Genomic DNA, 21,840 nt, shown 5'->3' with positions numbered 1-21,840 from the left:
TGAGTATTTGAGCTTCCGGGTTTCCCACGCGCCAGATTGACAGGCTGGCTGCCTGTCGGAAGGGAAAGGGGCCGCGAATCAGAGAGGTGGGGCGGGAAGGAAACAGAGATCGTGGGCCCTCGAACAAATTGGATTGGGGACGTAGATGGGGGAACGTGGATGACATCGTGGGGGGGTGGGTGGGTCCAGCAGCAGGATCGGTGGGTCCACCATGGTCGGGTCGGGGGGAGGAGGTTGGCTGATCGCGGGGATCCTGACGGCCAGGTGAGCTTGTTGGGCCTGGATGAAACACTCCTGCTCCTCCGGGCCCACAAACAGTGTAATAAAGGCACTCACCTCATGGATCCGGCCCTTCCCGCCTGCTTTCACCCGAACAGGTAAGGTTAAAATTATTTTACTTTTGTAATACACAAAATATGAAATACCTCAACTATTTCAATGAGGTACATTGCCCCTTTAAGTATTGGCCTGCTGGCTTTAAGTGGAGGCGGGACTTCCAAGTGTCTTTTGCGTGCACGTGTCCAGACGAGCCTGGGTCAAACCCAGAAGTGGGTGTGTTGGAGCCGGGATGCGGTCCTGTTCAAAAAGCTGTTATTTTAAACTCCCACTCCCCCCAACCCACCCATTCTTGGCGGTTAAAATTATCCCCAATATATCTAAAGTGCAGTTCATTAGCATGCAGCAACTATCTCACAGCAAGCTCAAGAAAAGCAGTTACTTGAGATTAATGAAATATCCTTCAAAATGAATAATATGCAGCTGAGTAATTATTTTGATTTTATTTTACATAGAATTACATAAATGTTCAGCACAGAAACAGGCTATTCGGCCCAATAAGTCCATGGCGGTGTTTATGCTCCACACGAGCCTGATCCTATTTTCGTGGGAGGAAGCTTCGATTGGAGATACCTGGCATAATCAGCTGTGTCACAAATGTTTATGTCATCTGTGTTACAAAAACATTATTGTATGTGATAGCACAAAGGCAAAGTTACCAGCTGCATGCTTGCAATAAATATTCATAAGCAAACATCTATTCTTATTACACTCCTAATTACACAGAAGACACCTAAAATTTCCAAACCCAGCTGCAAAGAAAAGTAGACAAATTCTAAATACATTGATTCTGAGGGAACTCGATAGGGTAGATGCTGAGAGGATGTTACCCCTCATGGGGGAATCTAAAACTAGGGGGCATAGTCTCAGAATAAGGGGTCGCCTGTTTAAGACGGAAATGAGGAGGAATTTCTTCTCCCAGAGGGTTGTGAATCTTTGGAATTCTTTACCTCAAAAAGCTGTGGAGGCTGAGTCATTGAATACATTCAAGGCTGAGTTAGACAAACTCAATGAAATATTTGGTGGTAAATTTTGGCGATCTGATGGAAAAGGTACAAATATAGCGGCACATCAGGGCTCAGAAAAAAAGAGTTCTGAGAGAAAATAAGGGATTAACTAGTAAATATTGTAGAATGTCGATTAATGAAGGACATTGACTTGTTTACTTTGCGGGTTAAGGTGCAAGGAATGGGATTTGCAATAAAGCAAAATCTGATGTCTATCTTTGTAAAGAACAATTGGAAGAACAGGACTCTTCCATGCAGCAACTTCTGATGCTATCATGCTTATCGTTTCGAAATGGCCTGTCTGTTAGCCATTGAACCGGATATACTGATTCCTCAGAGTTTGTAAACACAGTATCCCTGTCCTTAGAAATCAGAGAACCATAAAAATTACAGCATAGAAGGAAGCCATTCGGCCCATCGAGCATTTGCCGGTGGTAGCTCTTCAATGGGAGCTATCTACTTTAATTCCAATTCCCTGCTCATACAGGAGATGATACAAATTACAAGCTTCATCCATTTTGTCGTCTCTGACCACCTTGGTGCAGAATTTCTTTGTAATTTACGATATTAAATTATTTCCTTGTATACATCCATATATCAAAATATATGAACTATATTGGCAATGTTATTCCTTTTTAAACAGATATCTGCTTTCCTATTTTCCTATTTTGTATTTGTGGGCACTTGTCAACATCCTTTGACCATGTCTCAGTGCTTTAGGATTAAACTGAAGGCAGGAATATGTATAGTTTTACTGATATCATGTAGTAAAAGTCACATTTTTTTTAATGTCCTGGCATAAAGGAGGCAGCTCAGAAATTACATAATGAGTTGGATGCAATGGCCCCAAAGGTTGTCAGGACTGTTTACAGAGAGGAGCTTGTCACACCCCTTGAATTCAGGGTCAGCTAATTTCCAGTGCAGTGTGGGTGTCATCTATTGTCCCCTGAACATTGGGGAAACCAGCAACATGATAGAACTGAAAAGCCCTGTCATGCTGCTGCCTAGGAATCATCCCAAAATGGATGAATCCCCAGCTCCCCTAAAGGTGGCATTGGTCACCTGGCAAATGTAGGCCCAGTCAGTACCCTGGCTGATGTTGCAGGAATCCTCCCTTGCAGTCTTGAAGTAGCCAGTGGCATAAAGGTTGAGGGATTTCCTTATTTTCACAGCCATTGGCAGAGCTGTTAGACAGTTGATCTGTGCGGCAGGACAGTGCGCAGAAACTGATACAGATCATCCAGGGAAACAAAGCCTCCCTCTTTCCCTCATATCCGGTGCCTATAAACTCATAGTAGGGAAGGGTTATAGTGATGTTGACCTCATCCTTCTTTGATGCAGCCTCAATCTCCTTTTCTCCCTTCTGTTCTTCTCCTCCTCATCCACCAAGATTACCTACAGCAGAATCTCCATAGGGAAAACCATGCTGCTCTATAGAAAAAGAAGGACTTACATTTATATAGCGCCTTTCATGACCTCAGGACATCCCAAAGCACTTTACAGCTAATGATGTACTGTTGAAGTATAGTCACTGTTGTAATGTAGAAAACACTGCAGCCAATTCACAGAGCAAGGTCCCACAAACAGCTATGAGATAATGACTAGATAATCTGTTACAATTAACTCATGTACAATTAATCCCTTTACTCAAAAAGCCAGAGAGCAGGGAACAACTAATCCTAATCTAAAGACAGAGTACAGGATGAGTACTGACAAAGATTGAAGAGTATCTGCTTATGATGACAAAATTGGAATGGTCCTCAAAATGTCCACTTAAGCAGAGTAGGGCTGTAACTGGAATACTTTGCTGCACTCATCTCAAAGGGAGGGAATAGCAGTCTTGGCCTGAGGCTACAGCTCTGGCTGCATTATTAATTCTATAGACATTGTTGCTATTATGTCCATATTTATTATTATTGCAAAATAGGTGGAAAATAGAAGGGAGGAATAATTAAATCCAGATTGAAATCCACAAATAGACACCATGTGTGTTTTTTGATGGAATTGCGAGGATGTGATTGGTCCTTGGTGACCTCACGCCCAGATAATATCATAGAGTCAGCGGGGGTCTAATGGGCAATGTTTTTGGTTCTTAACATTCATACACTTCTAAATTTGCATCAGCTTTTAATAGTATGGATTCATGCTCCATATGTGATGACATCATTTTGCGTGCTAATCCGATCCCATCACATTCTTATTACTAGGGCTGGTTTCCCATTGAAAATTCAAACAAAACCATATAATTAAGAAAAGGAACAAGATGGGAAATGCTCAAAAAATGTACATGCTCACCATGCATCACAGAGCAACAGACTAATTCGTTACTCACTCTGCCTCCAGCTGATAGAAACATACATTTGAATTTCCCCAGGCACATATAATCATTAAACGTATCTTTACCTGATTAATTTTTAATGCCTGTGTAAACAGAATATATTGTGAAGATCTGCAGGATTGCTGATTAATTATGGAAAGGCCCACTTGTCACAGATCAATCGCTTTCCATGAATCTTCATGATATTTATACATCAAGATAATCTCGGTTTTACACCTGCAATTGCAAATTGGGCTGAACAGAATGATATATAACACACTCAGATATTGCACAAAATTCCCAGACAAAACATATGGTTGTATACTTTTGTTTCAACAAGGTAATTAGAAAGCTTGGGAAATTTCAGGATCATTATACTGACCTAGATTTGCAAGCTGAGAACAGAGGAAACTCCATCAATAAGACCATAAGAGATAGGAGCAGGAGTAGGCCATTCGGCCCCTCGAGCATGCTCCGCCATTTAATGAGATCATGGCTGATCTGATTTTTACCTCAACTCCACTTTCCTGCCCTTTCCCCATATCCTTTGACTTCCTTGCTGATCAAAAATTTGTCTAACTCAGCCTTGAATGTATTCAATGACTCAGCCTCCACAGCTTTTGGGGGTAAAGAATTCCAAAGATTCACGACCCTCTGGGAGAAGAAATTCCTCCTCATTTCTGTCTTAAACGGGCAACCCCTTATTCTGAGACTATGCCCCCTAGTTTTAGATTCCACAATCAGGGGTAACATCCTCTCAGCATCTACCCTATCGAGTCCCCTCAGAATCAATGTATTTAGAATTTGTCTACTTTTCTTTGCAGCTGGGTTTGGTAATTTTAGTTGAAATTTGCTAAGCGGATTCTGCCTCTATCATTACACGTCAATGTGCTTGCTCTTGTGATGCGTTTGTTCTTGTGATGCGTGGCTCAGTGGGTAACACTTTTGCCTCGGAGTCAGAAGGTTGTGGGTTCAAGTCCCACTTCAGAGAATTGAGCGCATAATCTAGGCTGACACTCCAGTGGAGTACTTAGGGAGTGCAGTGCTGTCGGAGGTGTCATCTTTTGGATAAGATATTAAACTGAGGCCCCATCTGCCCTCCCAGCTGGATGTCAAAGATCCAACGACACTATTTTGAAGAAGAGCAGGAAAGTTATCCCTGGTGCCCTGGCCAATATTTATTCTTCAACCAACATCACTAAACAGATTATCTGGTCATTATCGAATTGCTGTTTGTGCAACTTGCTCTACTCCTTGCAACCTATCTAAACACTGTATAACGTCGCATCAAAATTGCTTCTAAAAATCCACAGGGCTGATAATGTGATCTTCAGTGTCCATATCTTTATTCCTTTTTGCACGTCTTATAACTTTCTTGTATCCCTTTGTTGCTTTTTTATAGCTCACCCAGTTCCACTTTTCCTTGCATTTGTGTAAGCTTTTCTTTTAGCTTGATGCTGTCTCTCATACCGTTTCTTTATAATAAACCCATCAATAGATGACAGTCTGATAAGCAGAATCACAAACCTCCAGTCAGGTCAGGATGTTGAACAACCTTGTCAAAAAACTCACCCTTGACCCCTGTGTCCTTGCAAACTACCACCTCATCTCCAATCTCCCTTTACTTTTGAAAGTCCTTGAACTTGTTGTTGCCTCCCAAATCCATGCACTTCTTCCCCGCAACTCCAAGTTTGAACTCTCCAATCAGGTTTCCGCCTCAGCCCCATCACTGAAACCGCCCTAATCAGTCACAAATGACACCCTATGTGACTGTGACCGTGGTGCACTATCCCCCTCATCCTTCTCGACCTGTCTACAGCCTTTGACATGGTTGACCACACCATCCTCCTCCAATGCCTCTGCTCCATCGTCCAGCTGGTTGGGATTGCCCTCGCTTGGTTCCTCTCTTACTTATCCAGTCATAACCTGAGAATCTCCTGCAATGGCTTCTCTTCCCATCCCCGCACCGTTACCTATGGTCCCGCTATCCTTGGCCCCCTCCTATTTCCCATCTACATGCTATCCCTCGGCGAAACCATTTGAAGACACAACATCAGGTTCCACATGTACGCTGACAATATCCAGCAGGGAACTAGGGAAGCCCGACATGGAGGCTGTGGTCTGAGAGCTGGGAAGCTGGACCCACTGTGGAGCAGAGGGTTGTGCTCGAGCCACTGTTGGAGGGGAATGGAGCAATTAAGTATGGAGTTTGAGTCCAATGTGAGGCACAAACAGTTGGAGGCCTGTTGCTAAGTGGTGCAGGTGAGTCTTCTATGTGTTCACATGATGTCAGTCTCTGATGTACCGATTGCTCATGTGGCACCTGACCAGCTGGTGCTGACTTGGAACTGAGATGTTGGTAGATCTGAACTCTGTGCTAGTGTGGGAGTTCATACCCACTACTCAGGCTGTTGATGTGGGGTCATTGTGCCTTCTGTGGAAGGTGAGATGGATACACTTATGATTTTTTTGGTAAATATTCTACTTTTTATATATATTTATTAAGCAATGAATTGCATCTTTCGGAATCTATATTATAGTGTTGGTAGGGAACTCAAAGTGTGCTCAAAGAATTTGGACATTTGTTTCCCCTCAGGGATTTGATTGGTTGGTTAAGGGGTGCCAGCTGCTTGTTTATTGGTAGTTTTTTTGTGAATGGAAAATTTTATACAGAAGAGTAATTTTTTTTTGCAAATAGTTTGGTTTTCATTCTTTGGTTTATAGTCAGTAGGACATTTGAGCCACTCAGCATGTTATGTCCTATAGGCATTTTTGGCCTATGGATGTGTGGCAGATGCAAAACAACTTCTAACTATATTGATTCACTGCACCGTTCATTACAATTTACAGACCTGAAATGGGTTTAGCAATGGGTTTAGCACAGGGAATATATTACAGATATCATGTAGCCTTAACACCGACCTTTCCAAAAATACACAGGTTGTGCAGTTAAGAAATCATGGGCTACTGAAAATACTTAGTTTAATGAAGTAGTAGAAAATAGCACAATATTTACACCATTTAAAAGAAATAATTGAGTAAATAATTCATAATTTTCCTGGTTGTGGCCACACAATTGAGTTGAATTGAGTTAAGAAGAGCTTGCAGGCGAGTAAGTCATGATCTTTACCGTGGCAGGTCCATTTTCAGCGGTCTATTCATTCCATAGGTCAATACTGTTGAGTTTGGGGGCAAGTTGTGGAATAGATCAGATCAAAACAAAACAATTTAACGATCTCTCTGTAAAATAAATTCTGGTCCCAGTCAACTGTGTTGCTGCACTTTGAAATAATCATATTGTCTGTAAACAGACCTATGTAAATTTTCAGTAATAACACATTTACCATAAAAGTAAATAAAATAGATTTTGAAAGGATATTTTAGAGGCTTTCTTATAATCATCAAAATGTACACTTTGCTTTCAAAAACACAAATAAACAAATTAAAAAACACTAATTTTAAAAAAACAAAATAATTTTTAAAAACAAAAACAAAATATTAAAAAACACTAATTTTTAAAAAACTAAATAATCTTTAAAGACACAAACAAGGTAATTTAACCCCCAGATCACCAGTTACACAGATCCCCCTCCCCCTCCCCCTCCCGGTCCGCCGCCTCTCCGCTCCGCCACTCTGTGCCCGCCCCGAGGTTCCGCCCACCTTTTATGCTCCGTATTCTGCAGACCAGAGTCGCTGTCGCCGCCGCCGTTACTCTTCGAATCTGCGCCGCCAGCCCGTTATCCGGTAGGTGCCCGTCGGGCCTGGGGTGACATTGGCCCCGCTTCTAGTGGCTGGTTGTTAGCGCAGGGAAGTAGAGGAGAGCAGCTTTAGGCTTCGGCTGCCAATGGCCTTTGGCCCGGGTGAGAGCCTGGGCCCTGGGCCCTGGGCCGAGCGATAACCCCAGACTGATGCGCTGGTTAATTTGCTTAAATCAGTTTTACCAACTCGAGTTGGCAGCCTAATCCCCAGCTGCTTTGGGTTGTCCCAAACCTTTGATTTATTCGATTTGGTGCGAAATCCACCCCTGAACCAGCTGACGAGATAAGTGTGCGTACATTTAAAGCGCAGCTGGTTGCTCTGAGTTGGGGTTGATTGAAGGTCTGAGGCCAGTTTTAGATGGGCCAGTGGGGTGACACTGGTTTGTACCCTGCGTCAGTGGTACAAGTCATTCTCCAAGTTTCTGGGAGAGTGGTACGGATAAGTTTTGATCGACCCACCTAAACTAAATCATTTTCAGGTATTGGAAGGTCTGAATTTCTGTTGGTAGCTCCTGCTGATTACAAAAGCCACTAGTTCCCCTCCCAAGTTGGGTGCCACCTTTTGCTATGATGTGGAGATGCCGGTGATGGACTGGGGTTGACAATTGTAAACAATTTTACAACACCAAGTTATAGTCCAGCAATTTTATTTTAAATTCACAAGCTTTCGGAGGCTTCCTCCTTCCTAAGTTAAAGCCGAGCAATCGGTTTTAAGTTCAGGATATGTGCTTGGCTACTTATTTTGATAAATTGATAAGAACTAATGTATATGCACAGCAAAAGGCACAGAATTAAGTGGACTTCTGTTTCAAAACAGAAGTAGATTTGGTGTCTGCTTTTAAATTTTCAGACAACCCACTCAAAAACGAGACTATCTTGCCCAAAACTAGATGGGTGGCAACCCCACCTGATAAAAGTGTTACCTGTATCTTGGATTCACTTCTTCCCCCTCCAAATAAAAAATCCTGGGCTGGACAAGTTGGTGCAGTTTAGTTACAGTCACTGGTGGGTCACTTGACAACAGACAAGTAGTGGTTTGAGCCCTCCATAAGCTGACAAAAGAAACCAGGAGGTCCTCACAAGTCGCAAGGCAACAGAAATTTTAGCACATTTGGCTGTACTAAATTTGAACTCCTCTCGTGGCTGATTTTGCACAGTCCTGTTTTCCTACCTACTTTTTTATATGCAGAGTGGAGGGGTTTGGGGGGTTCCATAGCGACTGAAATCTGTGCCACCAGTTAGTGAAGTGAAAGGAACGGGTGGGATGTGCAGGAGGCTGGAGTCAGAAGGCTAAAAGGGACAGACAGGGTCATGGGGCTGGAGGAAATCACAGAGATAGGGAGGAGTGAGACCAAGGAGGGATTTGTAAAACAAGCAAAAGGATTTTGGACTTGGGGAGCAGGGAGACAATGGAGATTGACAAGGACAGGGGTGATGGGCGAGTGAGCCAGCGCAGGACAGGATATGGGTGGCAGAGTTTTTGACGAGTTGAAACTCATGCAGCTTGAAATTCGGGAGGCCATTGGAGAAATTGAATGTGAAGATAATGAAAGCATACATAAGGGTCTCAGGAGTGCTGGGGCAAGATAAGGGCGGAGGCAGGTCAAATCTGTGCAAGTGGAAGTAGGTGGTCCTGGTTGTGATCCGGACATGGAGTCAGAGGCTCAGCTCGGGTCAAATAAAACACAGGCCACAAAGCACATGGTTCAGCCTGAGCAAGCAGCCGGGGAGTGGAATGGAATTGGAGCAAGGGCCTGGAGATTTTGGTAGGAGCCAAAAAGGATGGCATTGGTTTTCCAGTGGTAATTGGAAGGAAGCCCTAGCTCATCCACGACTCGATGTCAGACAATCAATCAGACAGCACAGAGGTGGAGGAGGAAGGTAGAGCTGAGTGCCTTCAGCGTACACATGGAAATTGATCCCTTACCTACAAGGGGCAGGATGTAGATGTAGATGAAGAGGAGGAGAGGACAAGGATGGAAAATTGGTACACTCCGGTGGTGACCATGTGTTGGCCGGAAGAGAAGCCATTACTTGAGATATGCTGGCTGTGTTGGGATAGGAATAGGAGTGAAACCAGGTGAAGGTTGTCCGAATGAGGTGGGCCGTGGAGGAGAGGAGGGTGGAATGGTCGACCAAGTTGAATCCGGGCTGACATTTCAATGCAGTACTGAGGAAGTGCTGCATTGTGGGAGGTGAGACGTTAAACTGAGGCCCCATTTGCCCATTCAGGTGAATGTAAAAGATCTCATGGCACGATTTGAAGAAAGGAGAGCCTCGGCTAACGTTTGGCCTTAGACCAACATCTCCTTCGAGCACTTCACATAATGAATCACTTACAAAGTGCAGTGGTTGCTATTTAGGTAAATGCCAATCTGCACTTGCAGCACCCATAGAAGGTTACAGCACAGAAGAGAGCCATTCAGCCCATTGTGTCTGTTCCGCTCTCTGCTGGACCAATCAAAAAAGTAATCTCACTGTCCTACTCCCTCCCCATAGCCTTGTATCTTCTTTTGCTTCAAATGCTTATCCAATTTCCCCTTAAATTCAACAATGACCTCTGCCTCTATCACTCCCTATGGCAAAGCATTCCATGCTACAACAACTCTCTGCTCAAAGAATTGTCTCCTAACCTCTCCTCACTCTCTCAGTGATAGTGTTAAGTTGATGATCCCTCGTGACTGACTTCCCAACCAGAGGAAATAGTCTTTCCCTAATCACTCGATCAAAACTTTTGTAATTTAAAAACCTCTACTAAATCTCCTCTTGGCTTTCTCTGCTCCAGTGGATGTGATCCCAGTATTTCAAGTCTCTCTTCACATCTCTAGATTTCCATCCCTGGCCTCATGCACACACTACTCTAACTGCAGCCTAGCAAATTTTTTGTATAAATTTATAATTACTTCTTTACTTTTGTACTCTGCCGCTATTTATAAAACCCAAAATTCTACTGGCTTTTAAAAAATGGCTCCATCTACCAACACTAGCACTTTCAGGGAATTACAGTGTTCGAACCCCTAGATCTGTGTGTTCATCCACACCCTTCAGTGCCTATCCATTGAGTGTTTACACCCATTCCTTGGTTTTGTTCCCAAAATGTATTACCTCACACTTATTCACATTAAACTGCATCTTCCATTCGTCTGATGCATTGGTATTAATTTTCCAAAATTCCCTAGATTCTGGAAGGGTCCCATCAGATTGGAAAATAGCGAATGTAACTCCTCTATTCAAGAAAGGAGGGAGACAGAAAGTAGGAAACTACAGGCCAGTTAGCTTAACGTCTGTCGTAGGAAAATGCTAGAATCTATTATTAAGGAGGTTATAGCAGGGTACTTAGATAATCTCAATGCACTCAGGCAGAGTCAACACGGCTTTGTGAAAGGGAAATCGTGTTTGACTAATTTATTAGAGTTCTTTGAGGAAGTAACAAGCAATGTGGATAAAGGGGATCCTGTGGATGTGGTGTACTTAGATTTCCAGAAGGCTTTTGACAAGGTGCCACATCAAAGGCTACTACACAAAATAAGAGTTCATGGCGTAGGGGGTAACAGATTAGCACGGATAAAGGATTGGTTAGCTAACAGGAAACAGAGAGTAGGCATAAATGGGTCATATTTAGGTTGGCAAGATGTAATGAGTGGAGTGCCACAGGGATCAGTGCTGGGGCCTCAACTATTTACAATCTATATCAATGACTTGGATGAAGGGACCGAATGTATGGTTGCTAAATTTGCTGATGACACAAAGGTAGGTAAGAAAGTAAGTTGTGAATAGGACATAAGGAGTCTGCAAAGGGATGTAGATAGGTTAAATGAGTGGGCAAAAATTTGGCAGATGGAGCAATAGTGGAAGGCAGAGAAAACAAGGGCAAAAAACAAATAGGGCCATAGTGCAAAATAAAACTAAGATGACTAGCAGTCTTAAAAAGACATGTCTAAAGGCATTGTGTCTTAATGCGCAGAGCATTCGCAATAAGGTAGATGAATTAATAGTGTAGATAGATATTAACGGTTATGATATAGTTGTGATTACAGAGCCATGGCTGCAGGGTGACCAATGATGGGAACTGAACATCCAGGGGTATTCAATATTTAGGAAGGACAGGCAAAAAGGGAAAGGAGGTGGGGTAGCGTTGTTAGTAAAGGAAGAAATCAATGCAATAGTGAGGAAGGATATTGGCTCGGAAAATCACGATGTGAAATCTGTATGGGTGGAGCTAAGAAACACCAAGGGGCTGAAAACGTTGGTGGGGTTTGTTTATAGGCCCCCAAACAGTAGTGGAGATGTAGGGGAGGGCATTAAACAGGAAATTAGAGACTCATGCAAGAAGGGTACAACTATGATCATGGGTGACTTTAATCTACATATAGATTGGTCAAACCAAATTAGCAATAATACTGTGGGGAAGGAATTCCTGGAGTGTGTACGTGATGGTTTTCTATACTAATACGTTGAGGAACCAACTAGAGAACAGGTGATTCTAGACTGGGTATTGTGCAATGAGAAAGGATTAATTAACAATCTTGTTGTGCAGGGTCCCTTAGGGAAGAGCGACCATAACATGATAAAATTCCTCATTAAGATGGAGAGTGAAGTAGTTGAATCCGAAACTAGGGTCATGAATCTAAAAAAAGGAAATCACGAAAGTATGAGGTGCGAGTTGGCTATGATAGATTGGGGAACTTTACTAAAAGGGATGACAGTGGATAGACAATGGCTAATATTCAAAGATTGAAAGGGATGACAGTGGATAGACAATGGCTAATATTCAAAGATTGTGTGCAGGAATTACAACAATTATGCATTCCCGTCTGGCGCAAAAATAAAACAGGAAAGGTGGCTCAACCGTGGCTTACAAAAGAAAGTAGGGATAGTATTAGATCCAAAGAGGAGACACATAAAATTGCCAGAAAAAGCGGCAAGCCTGAGGATTGGGAGCAGTTCAGAATTCAGCAAAGGAGGACAAAGAGATTGATTAAGAGGGGAAAAATAGATTATGAGAGTAAACTAGCAGAGAACATAAAAACTGACTGTAAAAGCTTCTATAAATATGTCAAGAGAAAAAGATTAGTGAAGACAAATGTAGGTCCCTTACAGTCAGAAATGGGGGAAATTATAATGGGGAGCAAAGAAATGGCAGAACAATTAAACACATACTTTGCTTCTGTCTTCACAAAGGAGGACACAAATAACCTCTCAGAAATGTTAGGGAACCGAGGGAGGAACTGAAGGAAACCAGTATTAGTAAAAAAATAGTGCTAGGGAAATTAATGGGGCTAAAGGCTGACAAATCCCCAGGGCCTGATAATCTACATCCCAGAGTACTAAAGGAAGTGGTCCTGGAAATAGTGGATGCATTGGTGATCATCTTCCAAAATTCTATAGACTCTGGAACAGTTCCTACAAATTGGAAGGTGGCAAATGTAACCCCACTCTTTTTTTTAAAAAAAAAAGGAGGGAGAGAAAAAAACAGGGAATTACAGACCAGTTAGCCTAACATCAGTAGTGGGGAAAATGCTAGAGTCTATTATAAAAGATGTGATAACAGAACACTTGGAGGGCATTAACGGGATTGGACAAAGTCAGCATGGGTTTATGAAAGGGAAATCATGCTTACCAAATCTACTGGAGTTTTTTGAGGAAGTAACTAGTAGAATAGATAGGGGAGAACCAGTGGATGTGGTGTATTTGGATTTTCAGAAGGCTTTTGATAAGGCCCCACACAAGAGGTTAGTGTGCAAAATTAAAGCACATGGGATTGGGGGAATATACTGGCATGGATTGAGAATTGGTTGACAGACGGGAAACAGAGTAGGAATAAACGGGTCTTTTTCCGGGTGGCAGGCAGTGACTAGTGGGGTACCGCAGGGATCAATGCTTGGGCCCCAGCTATTCACAATATATATCAATGATTTGGATGAGGGAACGGAATGTAACATTTCCAAGTTTGCAGACGACACAAAGCTGGGGTGGAACGTGAGCTGTGAGGAGGATGCAAAGAGGCTCCAATGTGATTTAGACAAGTTGGGTGAGTGGGCAAGAACATGGCAGATGCAGTATAATGTGGATAAATGTGAGGTTATCCATTTTGGTTGTAAAAACAGAAAGGCAGATTATTATCTGAATGGATAGGACACCTGGAGAACCCCCTGCTCCCCTTCAGATATTGCCATGAGATTTGTAACATCCATCTGAACCATTGACACAGTTCAACATTTCAGATCACAGACAGCACCTGCCTCCATACTGCACTCGATCAGCCTAGATTATGAACTCAAACCCACCAGCCCTCTTGACCCAGAGTTGAAAGTGCTATCAACTGAAGCTTAGCTGTTTTATAAACGTATATTCGTGCAAAAGTTTGTTTTATTTTTTTTTAAAAGAAACAACCATTTGTTTTGTGACAGTGACAAAAATGGCCCTGACCCAAGTTTCAAGCACCAAATGTTTTGAAGGATATCAGAAAGTGTATGAACATGAGAGGTGAGTGAGTATAATCAGCTACAAGCAACAAGCTTTATTTTTCCAATTAAGCCTTTTATTACTGGGATTCCTTTCTGCAATATAAGGTAGCAAGCATTTTATGTAAGTTTTCAATGCTGGTTAAGGTAAACAATGGAAAATTATTATAACCCAAAAATATTTCTTAAGCACTAAAATAAATTAAAATGAGCTAGTTGGTCCAATAACACTTTGCAGCAAATCTTAGAATGCTAAAGTGAATTTTAAACATTCTCAAATTGATTAATTTAAAAAATGATCTAAGTATATTGTTAGACTGGTATTGAATTAAAAGGACCTGTTGTATTCCGAGGGGGAAGAGTGTGGGGGGGAAGAGGGGAGGGGAGGGGAGGGGGTGGGTGGGGTGGGGGAAGGTGGGGTGGGGTGGGGGAAGGTGGGGTGGGGTGGGGGAAGGTGGGGTGGGGTGGGGGAAGGTGGGGTGGGGTGGGGGTGGGTGGGGTGGGGGAAGGTGGGGTGGGGTGGGGGAAGGTGGGGTGGGGTGGGGGGGGGTGGGGTGGGGGAAGGTGGGGTGGGGTGGGGGAAGGTGGGGTGGGGTGGGGGGGGGTGGGGTGGGGGAAGGTGGGGTGGGGGAAGGTGGGGTGGGGTGGGGGGGGGTGGGGTGGGGGAAGGTGGGGTGGGGTGGGGGGGGGGTGGGGGGGGGGTGGGGTGGGGGAAGGTGGGGTGGGGGAAGGTGGGGTGGGGTGGGGGGGGGTGGGGTGGGGGAAGGTGGGGTGGGGTCGGGGAAGGTGGGGTGGGGTGGGGGAAGGTGGGGTGGGGTGGGGGAAGGTGGGGTGGGGTGGGGGAAGGTGGGGTGGGGTGGGGGAAGGTGGGGTGGGGTGGGGGAAGGTGGGGTGGGGTGGGGGAAGGTGGGGTGGGGTGGGGGAAGGTGGGGTGGGGTGGGGGAAGGTGGGGTGGGGTGGGGGAAGGTGGGGTGGGGTGGGGGAAGGTGGGGTGGGGTGGGGGAGGGTGGGGTGGGGGAGGGTGGGGTGGGGGAGGGTGGGGTGGGGGAGGGTGGGGTGGGGGAAGGTGGGGTGGGGGAAGGTGGGGTGGGGGGGGGTGGGGGAAGGTGGGGTGGGGGAAGGTGGGGTGGGGGGGGGTGGGGTGGGGTGGGGTGGGGTGGGGTGGGGGGGGGTGGGGTGGGGTGGGGGAAGGTGGGGTGGGGTGGGGGAAGGTGGGGTGGGGTGGGGGAAGGTGGGGTGGGGTGGGGGGGGTGGGGTGGGGGAAGGTGGGGTGGGGTGGGGGAAGGTGGGGTGGGGTGGGGGAAGGTGGGGTGGGGTGGGGGAAGGTGGGGTGGGGGAAGGTGGGGTGGGGGAAGGTGGGGTGGGGGAAGGTGGGGTGGGGGAAGGTGGGGTGGGGGAAGGTGGGGTGGGGGAAGGTGGGGTGGGGGAAGGTGGGGTGGGGGAAGGTGGGGTGGGGGAAGGTGGGGTGGGGGAAGGTGGGGTGGGGGAAGGTGGGGTGGGGGAAGGTGGGGTGGGGGAAGGTGGGGTGGGGGAAGGTGGGGTGGGGGAAGGTGGGGTGGGGGAAGGTGGGGTGGGGGAAGGTGGGGTGGGGGAAGGTGGGGTGGGGGAAGGTGGGGTGGGGGAAGGTGGGGTGGGGGAAGGTGGGGTGGGGTGGGGGAAGGTGGGGTGGGGGAAGGTGGGGTGGGGGAAGGTGGGGTGGGGGAAGGTGGGGTGGGGGAAGGTGGGGTGGGGGAAGGTGGGGTGGGGGAAGGTGGGGTGGGGGAAGGTGGGGTGGGGGAAGGTGGGGTGGGGGGGAGGGGGTGGGTGGGTGGAGGAAGAGGGAAGGGAGTGGGTGGGTGGGGGAAGAGGGAAGGGGGTAGGTGGGGAAAGAAGGGAGGGGGGTGTTGTAGCTGGTCTCCGCGCCCTTGGGGTCAAGGAGGGGGAAAAATCGGCTGGGGTTCCTATACCTGATCGCAATCCCGATGGTGCACATCAACATTGGACAAGGGCAGGATTGGATTTGGTTGTGATGTGCCCATTGTGGAATAACCAGCTACCACTCACATGGCTCACATGAATATTGAGCACTTGGGTGAGGTACCAGAGGGCGAGTAATACCCATAGAATGTGCCCCAGACAGCAACGCATTCAGGAGAGGAGGGAAAATTAGCAGGGTATAAAAACTGATTACATCTTGCAGCATCCAATGGTTGCTCTAGCATGTCTCTTCCCAGGTAAGCATTGCCTGTTTATTTTCCCACTGATCTTTCTACCCCTACCCCTAGCCCTATTCTCAGAAGATGGGTAACTCATACTGGAACCTCTAGTTGTCCCCTCAGAATTACCCAATTCAGAGCGGTGATTCCACAGTACTTTAATTCACGCAGGAGGTAGCCTGTCCTGACCAGTGGGACCAGAATGTCATGCTGCGAATAGTACCAGGTTAATTAATCTGATCAGTTGCGAGCCTCTAAGTCCCAGTTACTATATAGTGGGTTCAGTTCCAATGACATACATGTGATGGATTTGATTCTCTGCACAGCTGAAATCTAGTACGGATGAATCCTGAGACACTTTAAAAGGTTCTGGAGAAAGTAATCCCCTTCTCCATGATACTTCCATATGGTAGGATTCTGCTGCTGTCGGTGTCATTGGTCAATAAACCTTAGCATGATATAGCTTGGTACATTTGCCCAGTGGGAGTCCATCCCTCAGACCTTTCAGTTAAATTTCTTTTAACAATATAGTTGACCTGCTTTGGTGCTGCTCACAGACAAAAATTTAGAAAACTATAACTCTCCCGGTCCATCTCCTACACTCTTATTCTTCTGTCTGCTCCTCTCTGTCTTGTTTGTTTGCCAATGTTTTCCTTTTCACTCTTCACCTCTCTCTTACTCACTCACATGTGCTCTTTCTCTGGAGCCAAGGTGTCAGCCTTGACTCAGTGGTAGCACTCAAGCACATAATCCAGGCTGACACTTCAGTGCAGTACTGAGGGAGTACATACGAACATACGAATTATGAGCAGGAGTAGGCCATTCGGCCCTTCGAGCCTGCTCCGCCATTCATTATGATCATGGCTGCTCCTCTATCTCAATACCATATTCCCACTCTCTCCCCATACCCCTTGATGCCTTTTGTGTCTAGAAATCTATCTAGCTCCTTCTTAATTATATTTAGTGACTTGGCCTCCACAGCCTTCTGTGGTAGAGAATTCCACTGGTTCACCACCCCCTGAGTGAAGAAATTTCTCCACATCTCAGTCCTAAATGTCCTACCCCGTATCCTGAGATTGTGACCCCTCGTTCTGGACCCCCCAGCCAGGGGAAACTCCACTCGTTACATCTTGCCATCTTGCCAACCTGAAAATGACCCATTTATGCCTACTCTCTGTTTCCCATTAGCTAACCAATCCTTCATCCATGTTAATCTGTTACCCCCTACACCATGAGCTCTTATTTTGTGTAGTAGCCTTTGATGTGGCACCTTGTCAAAAGCCTTCTGGAAATCCAAGTACACCACAACCACAGTATACCCTTTATCCACATTGCTTGTTACTTCCTCAAAGAACTCTAATAAATTAGTCAAAAACGATTTCCCTTTCACAAAGCCATGTTGACTCTGCCTGATTGCATTGAGATTTTTGAAGTGCCCTGCTCTGACCTCCTTAATAATAGATTCTGGCATTTTCCCTATGACAGATGTTAAGCTAACTGGCCTGTAGTTTCCTGCTTTCTGTCTCCCTCCTTTCTTGAATTCGCTATTTTCCAATCTGATGGGACCCTTCCAGAATCTGGGGAATTTTGGAAAATTAATACTGATGCATCTACTATCTCTGTAGCCACTTCTTTTAAGACCCTAGGATGAAGTCTGTCAGGACCTGGAGAATTGTCAGCTTTTAGTTCTAATAATTTTTTCAAAACCCTTTCCCTGGTGATTGTAAATGTTTTAAGTTCCTCCCTCCCTTTCACCTCTTGATTCACAATTATTTCTGACATGTTATTTGTATCCTCTACATTGAAGACGGATGCAAAATATCTGTTCAATTCATCTACCATTTCCTTATTCTCCATTATTAATTCCCCAGACTCACTCTCTAGAGGACCAACGCTCACTTCACTTGCTCTTTTCCTTTTTAAATACCTGTAGAAACTCTTACTATCTGTTTTTATATTTCTAGCTAGCTTTCTCTCGTACTTTAATTTCTCTCTCCTTATTATTCTTTTAGTCATTCTTTGCTGTTTTTTATATTCTGACCAATCTTCTGACCTGCCACTAATCTTTGCGGAATTGTATGCTTTTTCTTTCAATTTGATGCTATCTTTAACTTCCTTAGTTAGCCACGGATGGTACGTCCTTTCCCTAGAGTCTTTCTTTCTCACTGGAATGTATCTTTGCTGAGTGTTATGAAACATCTCATTAACTGTCTGCCACTGCATCTCTACTGACCTATCCCTTAACCTAATTTCCCAGTTCACTTTAGCCAGCTCTGTCTTCATGCCTTCATAATTGCCCTTATTTAAGTTTAAAACACTAGTCTTACTCTCTCTCCCTCAAACTGAATGCGAAATTCAATCATATTGTGATTGCTGCTACCTAGAGGCTCCTTTACAATGAGGTCATTAATTAATCCTGTCTCATCACACATTACCAGATCTAGAATAGCCTGCTCTCTGGTTGACTCTAGAACCTGCTGCTCTAAGAAACTGTATGAACTCATCTTCCAGGCTACCTTTGCCAATCAGATTCTTCCAATCTATATGTAGATTAAAATCACCCATGATTATCGTTGTTCCTTTCTCACAAGCCCCCATTATTTCCTCCTGTGTACCCTGTCCTACAGTGTGGTTACTGTGCTGCACTATTGGAGGTGCCATCTTTCGGATGAGACATTAAACCGAGGCCCCGTCTGCGATCTTGGGTGGACGTTTCTTACATTACAACAGTGGCTATATTTCAGAAGTACTTCATTGGCTATAAAGCGCTTTGAAACTTCTTGAGGTTGTGAAAGGCGCTATATAAATGCAAGTCCTTTCCTCTCGCTTTCTGTCTCTATATATGGCACTCATGTATTTTCTCCTTTTTCTCACTCTTCATTCTGTAAATCTCTCTGTTGCTATGTCTCCTCTCTATATTTGTATGTCTCTCTATACCTCTGTCTGGTGCTCATTGTGTTCCTTTACTAATTTACTCAATTCTTTTAAAGCCCTGTGCAAGCAGCAAGCTGGTAACCAACATGTACAGGGTTGGAGTCCTCAGAAAAGGGGAGGAGAGGTCATTAAGAAGCTAATGCAACACATGCAAGTATGCACATGTGGGCCTGGGAAGAAGGAAGGGCATGTGGCATCGAGTGGGGTGGGGAAGGATTAGCGTCTTAGGCCAGATTAGTATGGTAACAGGGCAGAGCAGGGCCTAAGGCTGGAGTGGTTAAGAAGCAATACAGGGCCTGATGCTGGGTTAGGGAGTAAGCATTGGGGTAGGAAATATGACATTTTTATCACAGTGATCCCTGGTAACCACATGACTGATTCTACATTAATGGTCGTGTGATTACTGTGGATCAGTGAGATGTCTGGAAACAGATGCATCTTTTTTCTTGCGTAATTAGATCATCAATGGGATCACGAAAACAATGTCCTCTTGTGTTGTGGTTGTCTGAAATACCTACCGTTAAGATGCAAGAGAGTGCACGTGTTTAATTTCACACTGAGGAGCCAGTACACATTCCTCCCTAAACACACAGACAGCATTTGTACCCAATTTATATTACGCCGTTACCTCTGCAGTGTAAACGAGGGCTTGGACATGTCTCTGGAGGCAGGGAAAACCTCATGAGGTGATTTGTTCCTTGCCACCACCGCCGTTTGCCTCTGGAGGCAAAGGTGATTGGCTGTCACGAGTGGCTTTAGTTTCCTTTATTTCACCCTGGTGGTGGGGCAGCCCTGTAATTTTTGTCATTGGCTTGTTAGGAATTTCCCTGATATCAGGGAAGGTCCATGGCCAAAATGTGACTGTAGTGACTGTATATAGAGAAAGAAAGTCAGACTTGCATTTATATAGCACCTTTCATGAGCTTGGCACGTTCCTAAGCACTTTACAGCCAATGAAGTACTTTTGAAGTGTAGTCACTGTTATAATGTGGGTATGCAGTTCTCTTATTACCCCTCAGTCTCTGAATCCACCTAACACTATCAGAACACAGGGAACCACTGGTATTATTAATGGGTTATTGAGAATCATTTTTCCCCTCTCCAAATTTAGTAACCCTGGGACATTTTCAGAAGAGATGTAGCAGGTGCTCCCATGCTTCCTCACACCTCTAGCACATGGACTGATGTTTTTAAGTCTAGATGGGTGATCTAGAATCTGTTTAAAAAATTTTAATTATCAATTGGGGGTTTTGTTTTACATTTGTGGTTATACAACCTTATGTATGTCTAGCCAGTAAATGGCTTCTCTATCCATCGCCTGACCAAAAGTCTAGGCAACCCTTACCTAGAGGAGAAGCTAGAAGTTTGACACACTAAGTTTAATGCAGTGGAACAAATTGAATTGTAGGCGCCTTTATTTTCACCAACCATCCTGCCTAGAGGGGGCGAACAGTGGAACTTGTTCCTCAGCTACTTAATAGCTCTGAACTTAAATATTTCAGAACCTCATCACCAGCAAGACCATATCTAGACTTCAGGTCACAAAATCTTTCTTCCTTTCCACCACCCTTCCTATGGGCGAGGTATAAATCCTGCATTGTTCCTGTCCTGAACTCTTATCTTATGAATGGCCTCCTGATCTAAACAGTGGGCTGTGGAAGAGTTGGATCCAATGTTTTACGTAAGATTAAAGTTGTATTTCTATTACTTTAGCTCTGTTTCTCGGTCTATATACTTAAGGTTGTTTATCGCACAATATTGTTAATTTAATAAAATATGTTGTCATTTTATTAAATGCTTGCAGAACATTGTGTCTCCATTTTAATCTTTCATCACCTGTGGGTCAATGACAGACCTCGTCAATTATTTACAGATTTAGTGAGCAATAGTCGTGACACAGATGCAGTACAGAGATAGTTTTAATGTGACCACTAAACTAATGTGCTGTCTTCTCTCCAAACAGAATCACAGTCTATCACTGCTTCTAATGGTGTATGTGATAGCAGTATAAATAAGAACCTCGATAAGGATACACAAATGACTGCTGGGCTCGAGCTTTGTTTAAGAAAATGACTTTTGCAATTACAATGGAGCAATTTCAGCACACTATACAAGGAAAGTTTAACAGGATTTTAGCAAAATTTGACTGGGCTGCAAATCATTTCGTTAAGTTGTAGCTAGACTGCTTCGTAGCTCCAGTCACAGTCCTCCACGTGGTGCACTGATATCACCACAGGTTTTTTATGCTTAATCAATCCAGAATTGCAGCGTTTCCAATAGAACTCAGTGGAGCCTTCCATGAAATGAGCTGTAATCACTGTTTTTAAGTGGGGTAGGATACATGCAAATTGACTATTCTGAGCTGAGAGAGAAAGTGTGTGACTAGAAGAAAATGCTAGTTGTACAAGTAATATTTTTTTATAAAGTTGTTAACCCCCGTTTCTAAACAATTTTTTTCCTTTTTAAACTTTTCACACTGCAATCAATTCTTGGCAGAAAGAGTTGTGCCCATCGCACCTCTGGAGCAGCCTGAATTTCAGCCATTTAGCGCTGATTTTTGTGGAGCATGATCTTGAGTGGCTGGTTCAGAGTTTTTTATGCTGCCTGTGTTTGTCTTTTTTTTATTTGTTCATGGGATGTGGGCGTCGCTGGCGAGGCCAGCATTTATTGCCCATCCCTAATTGCCCTTGTCTGTCTGTAACTGTTCAGTAGGAGGTATGTGAGAACAGCCTTAATGTTTGTTTTGTTTTCCCAGTATGGTAAAGCTTCCTTGAGCAGAGTGGCTAAAATCAGAAACCTTGCTCAGGAGTGGCAGATTTACTATTTTTG

General features: G+C 44.6%; 1 protein-coding gene and 1 long non-coding RNA gene across 4 annotated transcripts in view; one reads left to right on the top strand and one right to left on the bottom strand.

Moving 5' to 3' along the window:
• Positions 1 to 771: 771 nt before the first annotated feature.
• Positions 772 to 7,735, bottom strand: LOC137327109 (uncharacterized). 2 transcript variants are annotated; one of them, XR_010964353.1, is made up of 3 exons: positions 7,321 to 7,735; positions 6,791 to 6,900; positions 772 to 946 (listed from the first exon to the last, which is right to left on the bottom strand). It is a non-coding gene; the product is annotated as an uncharacterized lncRNA (long non-coding RNA). The 2 variants fall into 2 exon arrangements; XR_010964354.1 differs by lacking the exon at positions 6,791 to 6,900 and adding an exon at positions 3,747 to 3,897.
• Positions 7,290 to 21,840, top strand: part of esd (esterase D/formylglutathione hydrolase) — a 29,449-nt gene continuing 14,898 nt past the window's right edge. The window contains exons 1-2 of one of the 2 annotated variants that reach the window (XM_067992565.1): positions 7,290 to 7,404; positions 13,829 to 13,904. In XM_067992565.1, the coding sequence (XP_067848666.1) occupies positions 7,326 to 7,404; positions 13,829 to 13,904 (155 nt within the window). In that variant the 5' untranslated portion in view covers positions 7,290 to 7,325. Of the gene's footprint in view, positions 7,405 to 13,828; positions 13,905 to 20,974; positions 21,127 to 21,840 lie in introns of those variants that run through there. The other variant, XM_067992566.1, reaches the window with a different exon arrangement.

This window comes from Heptranchias perlo, chromosome 11 (genome assembly GCF_035084215.1).
Source record: "Heptranchias perlo isolate sHepPer1 chromosome 11, sHepPer1.hap1, whole genome shotgun sequence".
Lineage (NCBI taxonomy): Eukaryota > Metazoa > Chordata > Chondrichthyes > Hexanchiformes > Hexanchidae > Heptranchias > Heptranchias perlo.
This window is presented reverse-complemented; position numbering and strand designations above follow the sequence as displayed.